Here is a 21,415-nt window from a genome sequence, read left to right on the forward strand (position 1 = left end):
CATTGGTTTGTTTAACATGTTGAATTTTGCATATCATTAAAATCTGAGATCTTTTGACTCATCTTTGGATTAGAGAGACTTGACATGTTTAAATTGTTTATCACAAGCACATTAGCATTGTTTCTGTGGGGTATGAGATTTGAATTAAAAATAATGTATCTTGAGATTTGTAGGATGACTTGTTGATGAAACCTTGGCTTATTGTTATATATATATAAATAAAAAATCTGCTTAGAATAATATCACCAATTTGACTTCTCATTGAGTAACCGAACCCCTTGCCTCATTAAGCATTGGGTGTTCGCGTAAAAAGATGAGAATTTCAGCTTGGATGTTTGTTTGGCTAGTTTGACTTCGTAGCCTTTTTGACTTGAGTAATTAAGTCCTTAGGGATGTTTTTATATCTAGTGCCCTAAAACCATCTGGTTTGGGAGTCACTGGCCCAACACTCGTTACATGGGTCAATTAGAAAGCTTAATGGAGTCAAGCATTGCACAGCCGACACAAAAATAATAAATAAATAATAATAAATGTAAGATAAGCCTTGGTTATTTTATGGAAGTCCTGCGAATTTTTGGATTGCTTTGAGGAAAATCGAAACCCCATGACTCTATGTTATTAACACCTTACACTTTTGAACATCTGTTGTCTCAATTTTTCATCTATGAATTGATCGATTTTTGATAACATGATAATATGATATTCATTTTGTTAGATATACTCATGATGTGTGAACCATGTGTTTGAATGATGATTTTTGCTCAATTGATAAATCAGTACTTCAATGTTTGTGGGTATTATTTCTGACAAACCCTCACGAGACTTCACTCGTCCACTAGGGAGTCCTAGGGGTTTAAAAGGCTTGTTGCATATGCTAAATGCAATCGTTTCTCCCACGAAAAAGGACTTATTTTTCATGCTTTGATTTTTTTTTCCATTTTGTTTTTGCTAAGGGACTAGCAAAATGTAAGTTTGGGGGTATTTGATGAGTGCCAAATATTGTGTATTTGGACCCCTTGATTTACATTAGTTAGACCTTTAGCCTTGTTATTTTCTGATGCTTTGATTAGTTTTTGTGTTTTTATGTTTTGTAGGTCAATAAGTGAGGAATGGCAAAATTCATGAGGAATTGCTTGGAAAATTCATAAGTTCTGAAGAACTCGATCGATTGAACTTAAATTCGATCGATCGAATTTTGCCCGAAGTCGATCGATCGATCGAAATTTCCCCGAACTTACTTTTGCAGAAGCGCGCCAGAACACCCAATCAGGAGCTTCTCCATGACAAAAAGCAGTTCTCCATCTGATTTTCGCAGCAGAACACGCTGGTTTCGTGTTCTTGGTTGTCTCTAGCAAGAGAGGAACCCTAGAGGGGGCTAGAGGAGTCATTTTACATGGGTTTCTAGCCCTAATTTCCTTCTATAAAAGCCATAGCCATGCCTCCTTGTTGAGGAGTTCAGAGAACAGTAGCTAGGTTCAATTTCGTTCATTTCATAGTGTATTTCAGTAGCTTTTGTTCTTAGACACTTTCTCTTTGTAAAGCTTTTCTTTTATTTCCATGTTTGTTCTTCATTTACTTGTGGTGTTCTTAGTCATGGAAGGCTAGTAACCATCAACTAAGGTTGATGATGAAACCTTTCCATTGATGACACTCACACTCTTGTTATACTACTTGCACATTTGATGATATATCATATTTGTTGTTCAAGTTCCATTCATTTAAATGCTTTATCTTTTGCAATGAATGTGGTTGTTAGTAGATATAGGACATTTAATGTGTTTCAACCGATGGATACATTGTTTTATCGATTTGAATGATGATATCCATTGTGATTTGTTCATTGAATGGATACATTGGATGATTTGAATTCAAATGGGTACTCTTTGTGATTTATCTTTGAGTTGGATTAATTTAATGGTTCTAGAGTTTGTGGTTAAGACACTTGAATGACATCCAAAGCTTAATGTTCTTTGGGTGTTCAAGTGGAAACCAAGAGTGTGAGTTGTTGGATTTGGTTTGGTAGATTCCTTAGCCTTAGTTCATTTTAATTTGCATATTTAGTTTCATCTCCTTTATTTAGTCTTGTACTCTTGAATCAATCCTCAAACTTTTGGAACTAGGTTAAAATGAGGTTGATTAAACAAGACACCAACATTTGACCATTTCCCTGTGGATTCGACCTCGCACTTGCACACACTATATTGCAAACGATTCGTGCGCTTGCGAGTACTCATTAAAACACACATCAATGGCTGTGTGGTGCATCGCCAATGGAAGTGTTCCACTTCCCTTGGTTGTGCACCTGTATTGTAGGAGCTGGAATTCTATTCCTCCTATGACTCATATCCTATTTATGCTACAACTCTATCTTATCTCCTAACCCTATCATGAATGTAAATCTAGGTCTATAAATAGAGAGCCATAGTAAAATATTATTAACTAATTTACTACTTCAAGTTGTGAGTCCACACTCACAGTCATATTGAATCATTAGAAAGAAGATCTGGAGGTTGAGTCAAAAACACAAAGAACATGTTCTTCACCATTCAACATGCAAGGAGCAAATCAACCAAAATCAACTAGTTCTAGTAGCCTAGGAGATGTCGTTTTCAATTGTAAGTATCTTGAATATGTTAGTTTAATTAATCTAACCTTATTTATTTTGAATTTTTTTTTTCCTGGGATTTGTATTCTGCTGCGCATACTTTGATTAGCGCATGATCCTAACAAGCGGTATAAGAGCCAACTAAAAGAAAACCTGGTTTAAATTTTATACATGTTCTTTGTGTTTATCAGCTTTATGATATATTGCTTGTGTTGAATTTTAATTCAACTGCTTCAAGAATTTTTGATTGATCGTTCTCGATCCTAAAACATGTTTCTAACATGTAAGGATTAATTTGGAATGTTTCAACTCAATAGGAGCAAGTTTGGTATTTTTTTCATTACTTTTACAAATTGTGCTGCTGTAATTTTACATCAAGGGTTGTTGTAATTACAAATTTTTGAGCATGCTTTAAACAAGTCCTAAAATTGTTTTTGGAATTTTACTGCATGTAAAAATCGTGATTGATTCAATGGGTCAAACAGATTCAAGTTTCGATGAGAATTGAAAGTAATATGATCCGTTCTTCATTCGTCCACAAATCTAGAACTTGCTGAATTTCAGCAACAGCTGTTGTAAGTTTGATTTTTTAAAGTTGCTTTTAAAAAGTCCTAAAATTATTTTGGATTTTTTTTTTGCATGATTGACGCAATGGTTCAAACGGATTCAAGTTTTGACAAGAATCGAAAGAGATATGGTCCGTTCATCTTTCATCAATGAATTTGAATTTTTTTTTTTAATTCCAGCAGCAACTATTGATTACGATTTTTTGAAGCATGAATTGTGATTGTTTAAAAATTGAAGTGATAATTGATTTCACATGTAAAAAGGTTGGTTAACACATTGGAAAAGTCAAAACGGTGTTTTGAATTTTTTTCTCAACATGTTTCCTTATGTTTTCTAATGCGTATCAAGTCTGGAATTTTGAATTTCTGGTACATGTTAAGAGCTTGTATGATTTCTTGTTGATGCATAATCAAGAAAATAAATTTCTTTGATTATGGAATATGTTATATAAGGTATATAACATGTTATTGATAAAAATAAAAAATAAAAAAAATAAGGTTACAAGTTTCTTGGATGTGTTTTTTAGAAGTTTATGGAATTAAATTTCAAGTTCTTGAGATAAAATACATGAAATAAAATCAATCTTGTCTAGATTTTTGAGTGCATGGTTTTCGTGTTATCAATAATTTGAAGGGAGTTTCATATTATTGAAACATGATTCACATTCTAAATGTTTTTGGATGCATTGTGATTTGATCACCATGCATGGATTGACATGAGTTTTACTCATGATCAAGCAAATGATGAATCCATGGGTCTTATCCATAACTATGGCATCGATTGGTTGTAATGGCCGACTGCCACTCTTGGAGTGCAATACCTAAAATTTTCACAAACTAAAGGGCGGTAAGCCAATAAATTATTGAGGGTTTTCCTCAATCATAATCTTAATCCATAAACCCTAAAAGTTTGGATCCAAAAATCCTTAACCTAATATTTTTTGGATCTAATTTTCCTAAGAATATTTCAAGTTATGATAATTTCCTAAAGAAGTGGTTGTGATTTTTCACAAGACTTAAACATGAGGATTCCAACTTAGTTAGAATGAGATGTTTAAGATTCACCGTTTAGTTAAGTTATGAACAAGGATTGCAATGAGGTAGCTTAATCATGTTAGGGCTACTATGTCGAGTTTGGATGAAAGGTTTAGGGTTGACAATATTTTCCTTAATGGGAGTTGGAGTTGAAACTCCAAGAACCTAAGAGATGACAAAGTGTTTTTTTTTTTTTTTTTTTTCGGAAAAAGGGTTCCTAATTTGATTAGATTAACTATGTCATATAAATTAGAGCGTTTATTTTGGAAAATAATTGTATTAAAGATTCTATTAAATTAGAATGCCTATTACCTAATGAGATAAGGAACCTAACGTAGTTATCACTTATAAGATTGGGAAGGTAATTTAATTCGAAAAGCAAATTGCAATTGTAATATGATTACAATTGGTTTTAAACAAATCTCATAAGTTTAAAATATCATGTGGGAGAGAGAATCAATACTATTGATTCTTGCAGTCTCCATCATAGGTCTATATGTAGTGATGAAGTAAGGGCACCTCACCTTGGCCATAGGCCTTGCTCCCTTCGGAAGGTGTCTTTACTTTGTGAATTACAATGTTAGATTTCCTTTAGGGATAGAGGAGATGTGGTTATGTATTAAGAACAACCACGCTTCCATGGAGTTACTTGACAATGATATCAAATCTACTTGACGGTAAATACTTGACTAATTTAGAATATTAATCTCCCTTTGAAGCTATGTTATCTTAAAGTTAGAGACTACAGGTTAGCTACAAGATGTTAATATCTACTGGATGTTAATAATAAGAAAGTTTTCTCGCCTAATCATGGTAGTTAAAGATATCTTGCCTTGGCCGTGTACCTTGCTCCCTTCAGAGGATATTCTTTTAATAACAGGATTAAGTTGTCATTACATTTTAAATATTATATGTTGTCATTGGGTTATCATATTATATTTATTTGCTAAATTGATATATGTCCTAATATTGTTCTTTATTTTACAACATCTGGTCCTTATGTAATATGCTTGTAGGTCTTGTTATTATAATTTATGAATCCACCTATAAAGATTGAAAACAAGATTATAATAAATCTATGAAACTAGAAGGGCACAATCTTGTGCAAACTCATAATATCTATGATGCATTAAAGCCACTGATGTTGAAGTAAATAATTACAATCAGTGGTTGCATATTAATGATGTAGCAAAATATTTGATCTTAATATCATTAGCACCTGAGCATGATGGAACCAAAGTCTAGTATGATGGTTGGTGAAACTTTTTTCTTAGCACCAAAAGGAGAAGAGACCAAGGAAAATGACAAAGTTGTTGTCACGGGTGTCAATAAAGCTCGAAGCAAGTCCAAAGGCAAGGCCGATGACATATGCTTTTATTGCAGTGGGGATGGACATTGGATGAGAAATTGTCCTAAATATCTTGCACTCAAACATTCAGGTAAAAGTTTTCTTTTGGTTTTGAGATACATGTTTAGTAAGAATCCATCAGAAATCTTGGTGTATGGATTTGGTACTAATACATGTTGCTATTGGATTGCATGGGTTCTAGGAAAACCATAAAACCAAGAAAACCATAAAGACAGACCTTGAAAGTTTGAAGTTTGAAAGAAAATTTCAAAGTTTTCATATTTAAATAATTTATGATTTATATGAATGACATTTAATTTTAGAATCAATTATTACTTTGATATTTATTCTTGAACTAACAAAATATAAGTATTGCCAAAGTTATATTGTACTTGTTCATCCATCAAGGATTCAAAGACTAGTTCGGGATGGGCTCTAGAGGCCTATTTGATCTTGTGAAGATCATAGTCTAAGAATCCTTCTTGGAGGATAATATGAACAAAATGTTTTTTTCTTTGAAAAGAAAGCTTGGAATTTAGTGCTTTTTATTTTATTTTTTTAATTCATTTTTATTTAGTTTATTATTTTAAAACCCCAAAAATTGGAACTAGGTAAAAATAGATTAGTTTAAATAGAAATTAATTTTCAAGAACCCAATTCTCTGTGAGATCAACCTCGCACTTGCAAAACCTTTTATTGCAAACAATTTGTGCACTTGCGAGTTAATTAAAATTTGCACAACATAGCTCCTATTGGGGAAGATGAAGCTCAATCTGAGGACGATGGCACTGCCCCATTGCACTAGCCTATCACGCGAGCAAAGTATATACACCCTTGTGATGAGGTAGCTCGGTTACAATTCGAGATTGCTGATCATTGGCGAGAATACTGGGAGGCACAACTGAGGAATCAGCAAGCTGACATGCAGACTCAATAACTGCTGCAGTCTCTTTTGGAGAGATTTTCACATGCCCTGGGCACATTTCCCTTTGGACTACCACCTCCATCCCCATGATCCAGTGTTGCATTCTCTATACCCCTAGGTATGTTTTCCTATCCATATATTCAAGACCATGTGCTATTCAAGTTTAGGGGTATGGTAAGACACTGATATCTTCTTCTTCTTCTTCTTCTTCTTCTTCTTCTTCTTCTTCTTCTTCTTCTTTAATGTTTTCTATTGTAATGCTTTATGCTTTATTTTATGTTTGTCTTTTGTATATTTTAATTTTTGTTTCTGTTTTAATTTTTCTATATTAAAAAAAAAATCATGTTATTTCTAAGAACGCAGTTGAACTTTAACAGTGTTTTGCATTTCATTGGCGAGCTTAAAATTTTGAACACATGAACATTTCATTAGGAAATCCAAGTATTGGCACTTACCTTTGGCACAATGAGATTTCATGTTTTATTTTGAATCTACCACAAGCACATTAGTACACAGTTTGTAAGGTATGACATGCAAAACTGATTGTGTCTATTTTTAATGTCTGAGAATGAGGTGGATGACTTTTTGGATAAATAACATTGGCATGATGTTATTAAAAAAAAAAAAAAAAATTGAATTGAATTGAATTTTTTACTGAGTAAGTGGACCTCTTGCTTCTTTAAGCAGTGAGTGTTCATGTCAAACACTCGATACATGAGTCAATTAGAGAGCTTAAGGGAGCTAAGCATTGCTTAGGTTATTTTATCTAATGTGAATCTGTGTGAATTTTGAGATATTTAATCATGCACATTAGAATTAATTTGAAAGTCTCATAATTGTTTGTTAGTTCACTTTATACTAATTTGAACTTGTGTTGCCTTAGCTAGCCATTGATAAATGTTTATACTTTGGAATTCCTAAAAAGTTTTAAAAATGTAGTTTATCTTGTTAAGCTTGCTAATGAATAAGAAACATTGTTTTTGTAATACTTCAATCTTATGAATAACATGATTTGCATAATGTTTTTAGGTATTATTTCTAGCAAACCCTCACGAGACTTCACTCGTCCACTAGGGAGTTCTAAGGGTTTAAAAGGCTTGTTGCATACGCTAAATACAATCGTGTTTCCTACGAAAGAAGAAGTAGTGTAGTTTTGCTTTTTATTTCTTTATAATTCTATTTTGTATTGCTAAGAGACTAGCAATATGTAAGTTTGGGGGTGCGATAAGCACAAAACATTGCACATTCAAGCCCCTTAACTCGCATATGTTATCCTCTTAGTTTCATTGTGATTTGATGTTTTGTGGTGTTTTTGTGTTTTAATCATTTTCAGGAATCTAAGGGAAAAACACAAGTAATCCTTCATTATTAAAGCTTCAAAAGCAGCAAAAGAAAAATCCAGCATTCTACAAGGCAAAGGGTTTGAACATAGCTTACCTAGGCTCGAGTGTAGAACCCAACTTAATGAGCTCGAGCTCAATTCATATTGGGCTTGAGCGCAAATCAGGAAGCTCGAGCATAGACATCAATCCACATCCTGAGCTTGAGCGCAGAAGCAACTAGGCTTGAGCGCAGCATGAGCTAGAGAGCAGAAATACTTGGGCTCGAGCGTATTCGCGCGGTAGAAGCTAACAGCAAGGCAGAACCATAAAAGAAAAAAAGTTTTACTTCTCCCACTTGGCTTAGAAGTTCTAGTAGACCACATATTGGCCTAGGGTTACTCTTGCAGTCTATAAATACACCATACTTTCATGCATTAGGGATGCCACATTAAATAGAAGAAATCAATAGGATTAGTGGCCAGTTTTAGGGAGAAAAGTGCTTCAAAGTTCCAGCAGCTTCTTGGGATGGATTTTTCCTCGGCGAGAGTGATTTCCAACATCTCCATGAGCGGCTAATTCTACGAGCCCTTTCCAAGTAATTATTGTATAATTGTGTTTTTCTTTGGGAATTCTATGAACTTGAATAATTTTTGTTTAATCTTGAGATTACGCTTTAATGTTTATATTCAATTTTAATAAACCTCTTATCTTGTCTTAGAAAGTTGTTTATTTCTATTGAACTCAACCTTCGTATTTTCTATAATTGTATGAAGGATGATTTTATAACAGTTTTAGTGGACACAAAATTAAAAGGGTTTGATAGGTCATGCCTAGGAAGGATGAATTGCTCTACACCCTAGTTAGTTTAATTTAGGTAGAACAATTTATGCCTTGCTGAAAGATGAGTTATGATTATGCTTTGATTATGTGTATGCTAATTAAGAGATTTGATAGTTCATAGCTGAGGAAGACGGATCGTACCACATCTTAGTGGTTAGGTTGATGATTTGTACAACCGAGGATAGGTTATTCTTATCTTTTAATAAAAGAAATTTCTTGGCGACATCGTTGGGTGCTTGACAAACACACACGAGTCATATCGTTCATGTAAGTAAAATTCTCGAGTTAAATGCAATTTACCATTATTATACAGTTACTAGTGAAATCAATCTCTTATATCTTCTCCAACTTATTTTACTTCTACATTAATTACATTCTTATTTAGTTTCAATTACCAAAAAAAAAAAAATCATCACTTTTTCTGAATTAGATTAGAGTTCATTTTAGTAACTTAACAATAACCAAACAATCCTTGAGGTTCGACACCCTCACAGAGACCTATCTTACAAAGATTCTTTCTATTGTTAGTGGTTATTTTATTATTGATACATTCAAGACCACATCAGTTGTCTCCCTTGATTTACTTTAGGGTTTTCTCCTACCCTTGTTTTATCTGCAGGGTTGTCTCCCTCAATTTACCTTAAGGTTTTCTCCCATCCTTGTTTTCTCTGCAGGTCTCCCTGGATTTACCTGAAGGTTTTCTCCCTATCTCCGAGCTGGGCTCTGGTCTCCTTGTTTTTAATAGGGTTTTCGCCTCGCCTCCTCCTTGTAAAAGAAGTGACATCAACGGGTTCTCAGTTTCTAGACCGAGAATGCTTCAATACTTAAGTCAATTTTATTCATTTATTCAAAATATACATACTCCCTAAATCTAGGGAATCTTCTATATATATTATAACAAGTCTGAATTATTGGAAAATAATAACCTAGTTTTTTTGAAAACATAAATGTGGAAAAAGAAATGAGAGTCTTACTCAGGACTCCCAACGGTCATTAATACCTGATCTCGGCTATAATCTCATGTTGCCTCGGTTCTTTATGCCGCGGACTCTTGCTTCTTTGGTTCTCTCTTCTCTCTATATCCTCACTGGGATCATTCTTGATCTCTTTAATCTCTTTGAGGATGGTCTCATGGATAATAATCCTGAGGTTGCCAATGTCAGGGTTTGTGGTTCTGAGGCTGGTAGCCCCAACGATTCTAGGGCCTGTTATTCCCTGGTTGATTCCTTTGCTCTCCAAAAAACCAAACCAGTTTGCCATTTTTTATGAGCTCCTTGATTTGCAACCTGAGGGCTATGCACCCCTTCGGTGTAATGACCTGCTTGTTTTTCGAAATCGTTGTATTTGCCTTCATTCTTATAAGGAGGATTACCTGGTATCTTCGGTTGTCGGCGAAACTCTGGATCCCTTTTGATTTCCATTAGGAACTTTGATATTTCAGCATTAAGAGGTGTAAAATCGTAGTCCTTGAACTTCTTTATCAGCATTTGCTCTTCCCCATCAGCTTTCCTGAATTCCTTCATTTTCTTTTCTGGGGCTATCTGTCGGGGTAGCCTCGAACTGGCCATAGCCTTCAACTTCTCTTCATGATTGATGAATTCTTCTACCTTATCCATCAGGCCTTGCAGGGTACTTGGTTGCTTTCGGGCCAACTTCTTCATAAGGGGATTCTTGGGTGAAATGCGCTGATAGATGGCAGCGAAGACCATATCCTCAGTTGGATCTTCAACCGTCATCTTCTCCCGGTTGAATAGGGCCATAAACTCCTTAAAAGTTTCATTGCTGCGCTGATGCAATGTTAACAAGTATCCCGAGGGCTTCTTCCGCCTCTGAAAGGCCAAAAACTCTATCAAGAATGTGATGACCCATTTTTTTTTTATACAACACACAAAATGAATCATCATAGTGGCATGACTACTTGTCACAAAGCCAACATATGTACATATCCCATACTATGTACTTGGTAAATCAAAGTATAACATCTATCTATCTATACAGCGAAACACATAAACATGTATAGCGGAAATTACATCTTATAAAACTAATACAAGTTAATTACAACAAAAGAGCCATTTAACATCTATCTATTTAAGGCTTATCAAAATAATAATTACATTACAAAATAATGGCTTTACAAAATAATAAGTAACACAAGCGTCACAAGTCATGTACAAAAACTACAAAGAAATGGACAACCAATGGTCCAACAATTACGGTCGTCGTGGTGAGCTTCAACCACAATATCCCAAATACAATGCTACGGGATCATCGTCTATATCTAGAGTACCTGCAGTCAAAGGAACAATGTCTATACGGTCGTGGAGTTAGCCACGTCCATATAGGTAAAGGTGTGAGTTCACCACCTTAACAGTATAATACTCACTAAGTTTTCACATAGAACCGACATTTCATTTTATTAATCGTTTACAATAACATCTACCCTTTATAGTTAGAAAAATCCGTCCCTTGAAAACATATCATGGTTGATAACGTAAACACTGATAATTTATAAACATGTAAACAACATACTACATAGCAGTGAATTTATATATGTATTCCAATCTACCGCTTGGAAGTACATATATACAAGCCCATCTACACTTTTATTTTTTTTTATACATACTAGATGACTTAGCTATACATGTACACAAGCTTTCCAACTTTGAGAGATATTAGCATACAAGACGTCTGAGTATAAAACATGCGGCATCATGCCTAGCTATACAAGATACAAACATTTCCAAACCTTTAGAAAATACAAGTATCTACGTGCATCTAAACATATCTCAACCCAACTATGCTAAGATACGAGCATTTCCAAACCTTTGGGAAATACGAGTATCTAAGCACAATTAAGCTTAATGCCTTTAAAACATCTTATGCAGTCTAGCCGTAACCTTATATATACGTGTTGTTCTATTCAACCTCGTAGGCATAATGACACGTCTAGCAGGAAAAATCATCGATGCATACTAGTTGTAACTGTATACATATGTGATGTTTCATTTAACCTCATAAGCATACTGATACATCTAGCCATGGAAACAACTTAAACATCTCATAAAATAATGCTATGCATGCTCATGCACATTATTCATGTCACTTTAGGACTTATCCTGATAGCTTTCAAGGATATCCTTTCGTACACATACATAACATTATGGGGCTTGCCCCTAGGTAGTGAGAGCTTGCAACTCACTCATTTTAAGGACTTGTTCTTCATAACATCATTAACATTCCATTTCACAACATCAAGGGCTTCCCCTCATGGGCTTGTCCATTAGTGGGATGCTGGAGACTTGTCTCGATTCTTATAGTATATTATGCATTTTACTCACATCCATGCTCATACTTCATGCTCAAAACATCATACATTTACTTTCATGATCACGCTTTTAACACACAATTTTCTCATAAAACATGAATACTCCATCATTTTTCCAAACTACAAATCACATAATTTATATCTCAACCCCAATACACAGTAAAACTCAACAAATCATAGCTCAAGTCATTCTTTCACAATCATATCTCAAACTCATCAAACATCATCATTATATATCAACATAATTGAAAATATTCAAATCATCCAAAACACATATCATCAAACTATCTTCAGTTCGAATCAAAACAAATATATCTATTCATTTCTGCAAAATATTCAAAGCATAGTAACTTTTCTCAGTGAGTAGAATACTAACAATGGTTGCGCAGATATTAGGCTTAACTTATGGATTCTTAGACTACAACTTGCAATGCACCACTGCATCAATACATTGCACCACATATTAGCATTTTCTAACACTAAACTTCCCAAATGTTCAAGGGCTTAAACCCATGGAAAACTCATAGAATTTCTAGAGTTCCATTCAACAACCCAAACACAAATAACACTAACCCATAAGATAATCTTAGGGTTAGGCACGTAAAATCACAATTTAGACAAATACTCAAAAGTTAGGATTTTGGAAAGCTTACAAAAATTTACCCAAACGCAACCCGTAGCTTGGGGATCGTTTAGGAAGCTCCAAAACACTCAAAATCTAAAGAATAATGAAAGATTAGACTCAAACTTTCAAGAATCAACCCAAAATCTAAAGGGACAAGGGTTTTCGAAATTACCTCAAATCGATCGGTCAAAACGTAGATCTCTTCGCGTAGATCACATTCTTGATGTTAGATTTGAGTTTGGGGGGCTTGGATTTCAAGAAATCTAAGGTTTAAGATGAAAATTCTAGAGAAATATGAGAGAGTGGCAAGATATGCGTGAAAAATGAGTTGAAAATGACTTATTTTCAGTTTATATCGCGTGGTGTCCGGACACGGTAAGTGGTTGTTCGGACACACAGGTTTAAGAGTCGCATAATTTACATTTTGTAACTCGTGTCCGGACACTAGATGTGCCTATCCGGACACAACTCACAGAGAGTGAATTTTCACTCTCTGGAACTCCCGTCTTGTACCTGTCCTATGCCTGTCCGGACATGACTTCTAGAAACTTGTTTTTGAGTGTTTTCTAAGCGTTTTCTTGGTGTTTTCATCATACTTTACCTTACTAATCATTTAGCTAATTTAATTTACATTTTAAATACTCAAATAATGTCTTGGACATTACAAAGAACATCTTGCACAACTCCCTGAACTTATCAACATAAATTGGGGGCAGCTTCCTGAACTAGTCTTAGGCATTCCCAGAGAGAGTGAGAGGGAAGGCTCAACACGCCACTTTCTCCGGTGTCTCGTGAAGATCTAGATAAGCTCGAAAATTCTCCAAGTGATCAAGAGAATCTCCATCTCCAGCATAACTCAGGATTTGAGGGAGCTTGAACTTCTCAGGTAGCTGGTAGTTTGCTAGCCGCCTGGTGAAGGGTGAACCAGTACCCAATAAAAGCTTATACACCGCTACAAATTTTCTTGTCTTTCTTCTCCATCTCCTTATACGTGCACCTTCTCTCAAAGTTAGCAACAATTCTGCTTAGATCTCCTGCATTTTCTCGTCGGTCTCCACGACGGTTGACCCTTTGTTTATGGTGATTATCCTCTAAAAAATTGTCTTCTTGGTGATCGTCCTCCGGACAATCGTGGCTGTTGGCATGGCTATTGCGCTTTTCTTCTTCATGCTCATCCCAGTTCACCCCGGGATGGGATTGTACTAGAATTCTGAGCAGCAACTCTGCATTTTGCCGTGTTAGGACTTCAATCCAAACTTCCAACGCTGCTATGCAGTCCTAATCTCCACTGTCCGGGAAGGGAACGGTAGAGGCTGTGGATCGTTTTGATCTTCTGGGGGCAAATTAGGCTGAATGACTAGCTCCGGCTACTATCTTCTCAACCGCTAGAACGTGTGCTCACCACCATAATAGAATTTTTTATTTTTTTGAGAAATGAATAATTGACACCTAATAAGCCCGTAATTGTGAAGTAATGATATGTAGGCGGGTGGCTCTTAATAGGCTTTTATGTTAATCGGGCCCAAGGCATTGGGCTCTATGCTTTACAGCTGCAGCAAGCTCTGTTACTTGCAATATAGAGATTCAATCTAATTTTCAGTTTAATTTGTGTCCCTTATATGCCATGTAAAAAAGGAGGGTAGTTAGGTTAAAAACCCACCAGATGAGCTTCTCTTATATAAAGCAAGAGCCAAAGAATGTGTGTTTTAATTAGAGGTCTGCCTACAAAAGTAAAGCCTTGTTTTTATGAGAGAGAGGGGTAAAAAGAAAAAGATAAAAATAGCTGGGCCGCCGAGGGAGACAATTGGCCCATTTGTCCTGAAACCGACATGTTTACAAAACTGACCTTGGCGTAGAAGGAAGATCTGTCTCCCATCCGATCAGAGTTTTTGTGGTAACAGCGTAAGCATACGAAACCACAAATAATTAATTTACATAAAAGTAAACGTCACCGGTACCGGTAACGGCTCATTCTTATTGACTCCAATTAGGAGGAGAAAGGAGAAATCCAAGAAAGCCCTGGATTTGGAAGTCCCAGCCATCCGATCTGACCCAGGTAATAGATTCTTCCCTCTGATTTCTTTCTCTCTCGGATTGTTTGTTTTCAGAATTCGTTCTGGGATTTCGATTGGTGCTGTACTTGTATTTTTCTCTTTAATATATTTATTTTTAGTTAGTAGCTTTGCTAAACTTTTTCGCTGGATCCTGATTTCGGCTATTTTGATTTGATTCGTTCTATTATAATGAATTAGCAGTGAAAAGAGATATCCTAAAATTGAAGCCAAAATTAAGTGTTAGAATTTCGGTTGTTGAAGATTTTTGTCCTCCAATTGTGCCCATGATGTAAGAGCCGTTGCGGCGAATTTATGCCTTTAGTTTGCCCCCTTCTTCTTGAATAGAATGATTTGATACAAATTTGATCCTTATCGTGAAGAAAAAGCAGTAGAAACGAATGGATGGATGGAGAAATCTTTTACTGAACTAATAATGCTTTTCATAGTGGGATATGGGTAGCTGGGCTTTTGCTTAAACCTCCTCTGAAGAATCATTGATGGTGCAATTGAATCATTGTATTTGATAAAATTCTAGAAATTTCAATGACAACATCATACAGAACTATATTGTTGTTTTCGTTAGAACTGCAACCTTAAAATGTTACCTAGGACATTCATTAAATATATAATGATACATACTTATCTATTGTGTGAGGATATACTCTTTGCCTTATAGAATAGATGAGTGAAGAGTGTATGTATATAGAGTGTGTAAATAAAATAAAAAGAATTAGCTTTAATTTTCTCTTTTTTTATTTGTTCATACCATGTCTCTTATCATTCAAAATGAATGTTAATACTTCATACATTTCGTTGCATGGATTTCCTGAGAAATGAAGTCATAGGTGTGTACGTTTAGAGCTAGACCTTCCAACAAAAATATCGACATATTATATTTTATGTGAAATGTTACACACTCTAAGTTCACGTTTTCTGACGTAGCAATGAAGATCATCATTGGATCCAAAATTTAATAGTGATCCATTCAAAATCTAATGGTGATTTTTATTGCCACGTCAGGAAGTGTGCAGCATTTCTCATTTTATTATGAGAATAAATCCTACAACTTCTGGTCCTGAGGTTAATTTTTCTCTTACGACTGCAATACTGGATTATAAAATGTTACCAAGTCTGGTGATTGTTCTATGGTCATTTCGGAATGTCGAGTAACGAGATTTTGAGCTCTTGCATGGAAGATTAGTTCTTGTAACTTATGATTAGAGGACTGGCAAGTGTTCCTTACCGCACAGTATCTCTCCCTTATCTTGTATTAGCTTCCTTTATTCTAAGGCTTCATTTGATAGGAGGGATGGAAAAGTTACAGGGAGAAAAAAGATATTTCTTTTTCATCCGTGTCTTTGGTCAGGGGGATTGAGAAGTCGACAGAAATAAACTTTGATATAGGTTTTAAGGGACTACAGGAGTAAACTTGTAGGTTGTCCAGACCCCTCGTACAAAATGGAACCTAAAAGAACTTTATTGATAGTGGCTATGGTGGATGAGGTACAATTTGAGTTAAATGAAATGGAAATTTCATAATAACTCCGTGAGTAATCACGCAATTTCAATGTACTCCCTCAGTTTTTAAATCTGAATTTGAACTCCTTAAGTTTTTTGCATTTTTCACTTCACTACTATTCAAAACTGTCCAAAATTGCTTACATGGCATTAACCCCGTTAATGCCATGTAAGCAATTTTCTCACGTCAGCTCAAAAAATAATTTTTTTAATTTATTAAAAAAATTAAAATTTGAAGAAAACAAAAAAGACAAATGGGGAGGAGTGGCTCCACCAACCCTCCACCCTTGTAGTGGGGCACAACAGTGGAGGTGGTTCGCGCGATTAACCCAAACTAAGGGGTGGCTTGTGTTGGGGGTGACGTGCCACCGCAACCGCAAGTACGGAGGTTGCTGGGGGTGGCCGCACGAGCCACCCCTTTCTTGGGTTGGCCGCTCGAGCCACCCGTCTATTGGGGGTGGCCGTGTGAGCTGCCTTTCTACTGGGAGGTGGCCGCATGAACCACCCCTTCACTGTGGTGGTTGCCCGCCCCTCCCCATCTGTCTTTTCAATTAACTAAAAAGATAATTTTTTAACTAATATGGCAAAACTGTTTATGTAGCATTAAACACGTTAATGCCACGTTAGCAGTTTTGGACGGAAGGAGTTAAATGAAAAATGCAAAAAACTTAAGGAGTTTAAAGTTGTATTAAAAACCGAGGGAGCATATTGAAATCTCATGACTACTTAGGGAGTTTTAATATATTTTTCCTAAATTAATTTACCTTTTCACCAATTTTAAGACTTAAAATTTTCAGTGTGCATATTATTGATATAAACAGATATCCATAAGAAGTATCTTTTTAGATAATAGTACAGAAGTGCATTCATTTGAGGCATGTGTAACAAATCTAACAATTTCCATGCATGCTGTTGAAGACTTGAAGCTGTAAATAATCAATAACATTTAACATTTTCAATTGGAGGGATTGCATTTTTTATATACATTATTTTTGCATGAAAAGCATCTCGTGTTTTATCTATCCTCGATGTATGACTTCTCATATTTATAATGTAATCTTAGGTTTTCCTAACATTGTTGTTTTAGCTGTTTCCTTAAATATGTTGTTGTCTCATTGCTTTCCTTCATTTTACATCTGGTCCTGGTTTGAGTTTTTAATTCTCTTTGGTTTTATTTAATTGCATTTACTGTTTGAGAAATTGTTTCTGGATGTTCTTTTTCTCAAATTAGATTTTCTCTTTCTTTTTATATATTATTTTCTTTTTTTCTTTTCTCCCTCCCTCCCTCCCTCCCTCTCTCTTTTCTCTTTTCTCTTTTCTCTTTTCTTTTTTCTTTTTCCTTTTACAGAGGTTTCTAATATTAAGCTATTTTGGGCATATTGAATTTGAAATTATCTCATTATTGCCTTAATCTTCTTTTACTATTATCAGGCTACAAATAGTAATTTTCGTATAGAAAGAAAAGATCTGCTAGGGCTTCATTTACTATTTTTGGAATTTGTGAGATGGCAGAGAAGTCATGTATCAAGCGCCTTCAGAAGGAATACAGAGCACTTTGTAAAGTATGTCTTCTTTTGTTAAATCTAGGTTTTTAGTTAGGTATTATTTTCATATGTTCATAATATGTGGATCCATATAACTGTGTTCCTCTCTAAAATACCCTTTTCAGCTCAAGTCTGGTGTTGAGTATAGTTGAATCATCCATGTCTACAAATGTGTTTTGACATGCTTGTGATCCACATCCTCCATTTAGTAGATTCCATATATTTAAATCCTGTTGTTTGACCAAGAAATTGAAAATTAAAAATAGAAAAAAGAATGGTTTTAAGATCATTTGTCATTTGTAAAGTGAAAGTTGTATTTCTAGTATTTTTCTTGTTAGGCTGGATTTTTTTGGATGATATATTCCCACTAAAGAGGCAGATGATGCACCTTTGTTGCTTTGCTGGAACTTTATATTCCACGTCTTTTGGACACGCTGATTGTATTTTCTATGAACTTGTAGGAACCGGTTTCCCATGTTGTGGCCCGTCCTTCCCCAAATGACATTCTTGAGTGGCGTAAGTTTACTCCGAATCATTTCTGCAGACTATTGTTAATCCGTTGATGTTATTAATTTGAAATATTTTCTGTGACAATAATTGAATTCCACTGCCACCTTTGTATTTCTCTTTATGAATACAATATGTGGAGATGTTATTCAGGCTTTTGGCTGATGGTATAGTAGCTAAAGAAAAGTAAACTGTCAGATTTTTGGTCATATATATTCTTTAAAATGTTTGTCAAGATGGATTACAAAGAACATTCTTTCTGTCTTTTGCTTGGATGGGTCCCTGTCTACATTTCAAAGGGTTTTAACACCCTCAGATGGAAGTTTCCCACATTAACCAAAGGTGGTTAATAACTGAAGTTTAATGGTCTACAACAGCTCTCATTTGTAGCGAATGTCACTTACCTCTGCATCTCATGCAAGGATGAAGAGTCATTACTTAACATATCATTCAATTTGCACAGTAAACATTTATTATCAGTACTTAGTCCAATTTGCCTAAGGTATATTGCATGTCTTGAGTTGTGATACTTGCTCCTTTGTGCATAAGATAGGGTTTCCACATTACATATGGGATCTTTATCTACATGATATTCCTTATATCCTGATCTTGCTTTTACCTTTCTGTTCTCTCTCCTACTTAAGTTTTATCATGTTAGTTGGACATTGTTAACCTTGTTTTTTTGTTCTCCATCTTTGATATTCCAGATTATGTGTTGGAAGGAAGCGAAGGAACGCCTTTTGCAGGTTTGTTACGTTTCTCATTGGTTTGTGGTTGGGTACTGAACAATATTAGTCCTATCTTTTATGTAGTACTGATTCTATGGCATTCTGAGACTCATTTATCTAATTTTATTACTGGAAATTACTCTACTCATTATCATAAGGCGGATATTACTACGGAAAGATCAAGTTCCCTTCAGACTATCCCTATAAACCACCAGGGATTAGGTAATCTACTTTTTGTATGCCTTACTTTTTCCAAGAAATATGTTTCTTGTAGCAGCAGTATCCTTCTTGTGTAAATGCATTTATCTTGGTTGCTTCTAACTTCCATTCACATTTTTCTGCCTTGTAGCATGACCACTCCTAATGGACGGTTCATGACACAAAAGAAAATCTGCTTATCCATGAGCGATTGTAAGTTTTTCGGGGTATTAGTTGAAGAAAATCATTGCTTATTTCCGATAACTGAATTTATGTTTGCCTCAACTTTTTCACTTTGCAGTTCATCCTGAAAGTTGGAATCCAATGTGGTCTGTATCTAGGTAGGACAGATTCTAGTTCTGAAGTATTCTTTTGGAGTATCTGTGTTCTACATTACTTTATAATACTGTTATTTGCTTGTTGACAAGTTGTTACTGTTAAAAGGAATGGTTTCAGTTGACTATAATATTTTTTTACTTTGTCGCTAATATATTCTTCCCTGCAAATGCAGCATACTCACAGGGCTTCTTTCATTCATGGTGAGTTATTCTGGCTCTTTCATATTGTAGTTTCTTATGTTTTGGCTCCTTGTAATAAAAAAAAAAAAAAAGCTTCATATGTTTTGGCTATCTTCTTCTTGTTTGGAATATCTTTTGTCATATAATATCAAATGCTCTTAATGAACATGTAGCTAAATCAGAAGTTTTTAGTAATTCATTTATATTGTGAAAAGTGTTTTATTTTTTGAAAAGAGTTTTGTGGTTTGTTTTGAAAAATGTTTTAGTGGTGGGGGCCACATTTGAAAACCCGTTTGGATAACTGATATTTGAAAAGTGATAACAGTTTTCTAAAATTTGCCAAACAAGGCCTAAATTTTCTTTTATAGGCTTTAAGATTCCCAGTGGTTAGAGATCAACAGTGACTTATGTTGGCATATCTGAAGTTTTCATTGCTTGCTTACTATATGTTTAATGTGAGGGTGCATTTCCCTCGTGCAGATGGACAACAGTCCTACCACTGGAAGTGTGAACACTACTGTTGCTGAGAAGCAACGTCTAGCAAAGGCTTCCCTTGCTTTCAATTGTAAGAAGTAAGTACGTTACACCATCTACACAGGATTTTGTCATTTTCTTTACTATTCTAAGCTGTACCTGAAAACCTATTTATGACCTCCACTTTTATGCATATAATGTTGTGCATTACTTATCAAAAAAATGTTGTGCATTGAAGCCCATGACATATGGGTTAATGGCCTGTGATTTACATATGTACCAGTGTGAGTGGGTCATTACCATATTTTCAGATGCGTTCCTTTAATCTTTTTCCAAAAAGCACCCTAAATAAATATTCAATTGTAGCTATCATCTACAGTAAATCCATGTGGGTTAATGGACTGCGTGATTTGTTTGCTTGAAACTATGACTAAATCCATGTAACAGAATGGATGAATTGAAGCTGGATTTGTCCACAGCTGCCCTTTAGTTTAAAGCTTAATATTTATTCACCTCTTACCTGCTTTCTTACACATCCCCTCTTGATCTGTGGTGTTGGCTGTTGCAATTGTGGAAACTTGCGTCAGTTTCTAATTTCTCAACTATCTTCAGGGTCTTGTGATGTTAGTTTCAATGTGAGTTCTAACGGCTCTGATATTTTTCATCATAACAGCCCAACATTCAGGAAATTGTTTCCGGAGTATGTGGAGAAGTATAACCAGCAGCAGCTTTCTGAGAGGCTGCTTGTGGAGCAGATGTCACCAGGACCGTCTCAAGAAGAAAACTCCTCCGCACCCATGTTAGAAAGAGTTGTCAATTCTGTGGGAGAAGACGTGAAAAGAATAGATGCTGTGAAGGATAGGAAACAGTCACTCCCAACTTGGATGATGTTCGTGCTAGTTTCCATCTTTGGCATTGTAATGGCACTGCCTCTGCTTCAACTTTGATATATAGGGTGACAAATGAATATTCGTAGGGGTCAGTAGACATATATAGGCTTCTGTGAGTCAAGGGACACATTTCAAATGCTACTTAAGTTTGTCAAGTGTCTAACATAATTTTTGTATAGGATCAATGCCAAGGAGACTCATTTCGATCTCTCTTGTTGATGTTTCTCCTTTTATGTCGATGTTGACATCAGGTTGTAAGTTGATGTTCAAACGTTACATGCTTGTGATGTTATCTCAATTTAGTCCGAGTTTTGTGTTTGATAGTCTTACTTCTGCTGCTTCTTCTCTCGACACTGTATGTGGACCGTCCATACTGCATTTTGATGGCCAGGA

The 21,415-nt window shown here is 35.3% G+C and overlaps 1 protein-coding gene across 1 annotated transcript; it reads left to right on the forward strand.

The window, feature by feature from the left end:
* The first annotated feature begins 14,449 nt into the window (after nt 1–14,449).
* LOC133864196 (ubiquitin-conjugating enzyme E2 34) lies at nt 14,450–21,351 on the forward strand. Its single transcript, XM_062300462.1, has 10 exons — nt 14,450–14,647; nt 17,595–17,725; nt 18,169–18,223; nt 18,922–18,960; nt 19,101–19,164; nt 19,292–19,353; nt 19,442–19,481; nt 19,652–19,679; nt 20,139–20,230; nt 20,806–21,351. Exons 2-10 carry the CDS (start codon nt 17,669–17,671, stop codon nt 21,077–21,079), a joined length of 711 nt encoding a protein of 236 aa, XP_062156446.1. The 5' UTR covers nt 14,450–14,647; nt 17,595–17,668; the 3' UTR covers nt 21,080–21,351.
* The last annotated feature ends 64 nt before the right edge of the window (nt 21,352–21,415 follow it).

Source organism: Alnus glutinosa, chromosome 3 (assembly GCF_958979055.1).
Source record: "Alnus glutinosa chromosome 3, dhAlnGlut1.1, whole genome shotgun sequence".
Classification (NCBI taxonomy): Eukaryota; Viridiplantae; Streptophyta; class Magnoliopsida; order Fagales; family Betulaceae; genus Alnus; species Alnus glutinosa.

Coding starts and splice junctions, on each gene's coding strand:
- LOC133864196 (XM_062300462.1), top strand. CDS start 17,669: ATGGCAGAGAAGTCATGTATCAAGCGCCTTCAGAAGGAATACAGAGCA. Junction 19,165..19,291: donor TATAAACCACCAGGGATTAG/GTAATCTACTTT, acceptor TCTGCCTTGTAG/CATGACCACTCCTAATGGAC. Junction 19,680..20,138: donor CAGGGCTTCTTTCATTCATG/GTGAGTTATTCT, acceptor TCCCTCGTGCAG/ATGGACAACAGTCCTACCAC.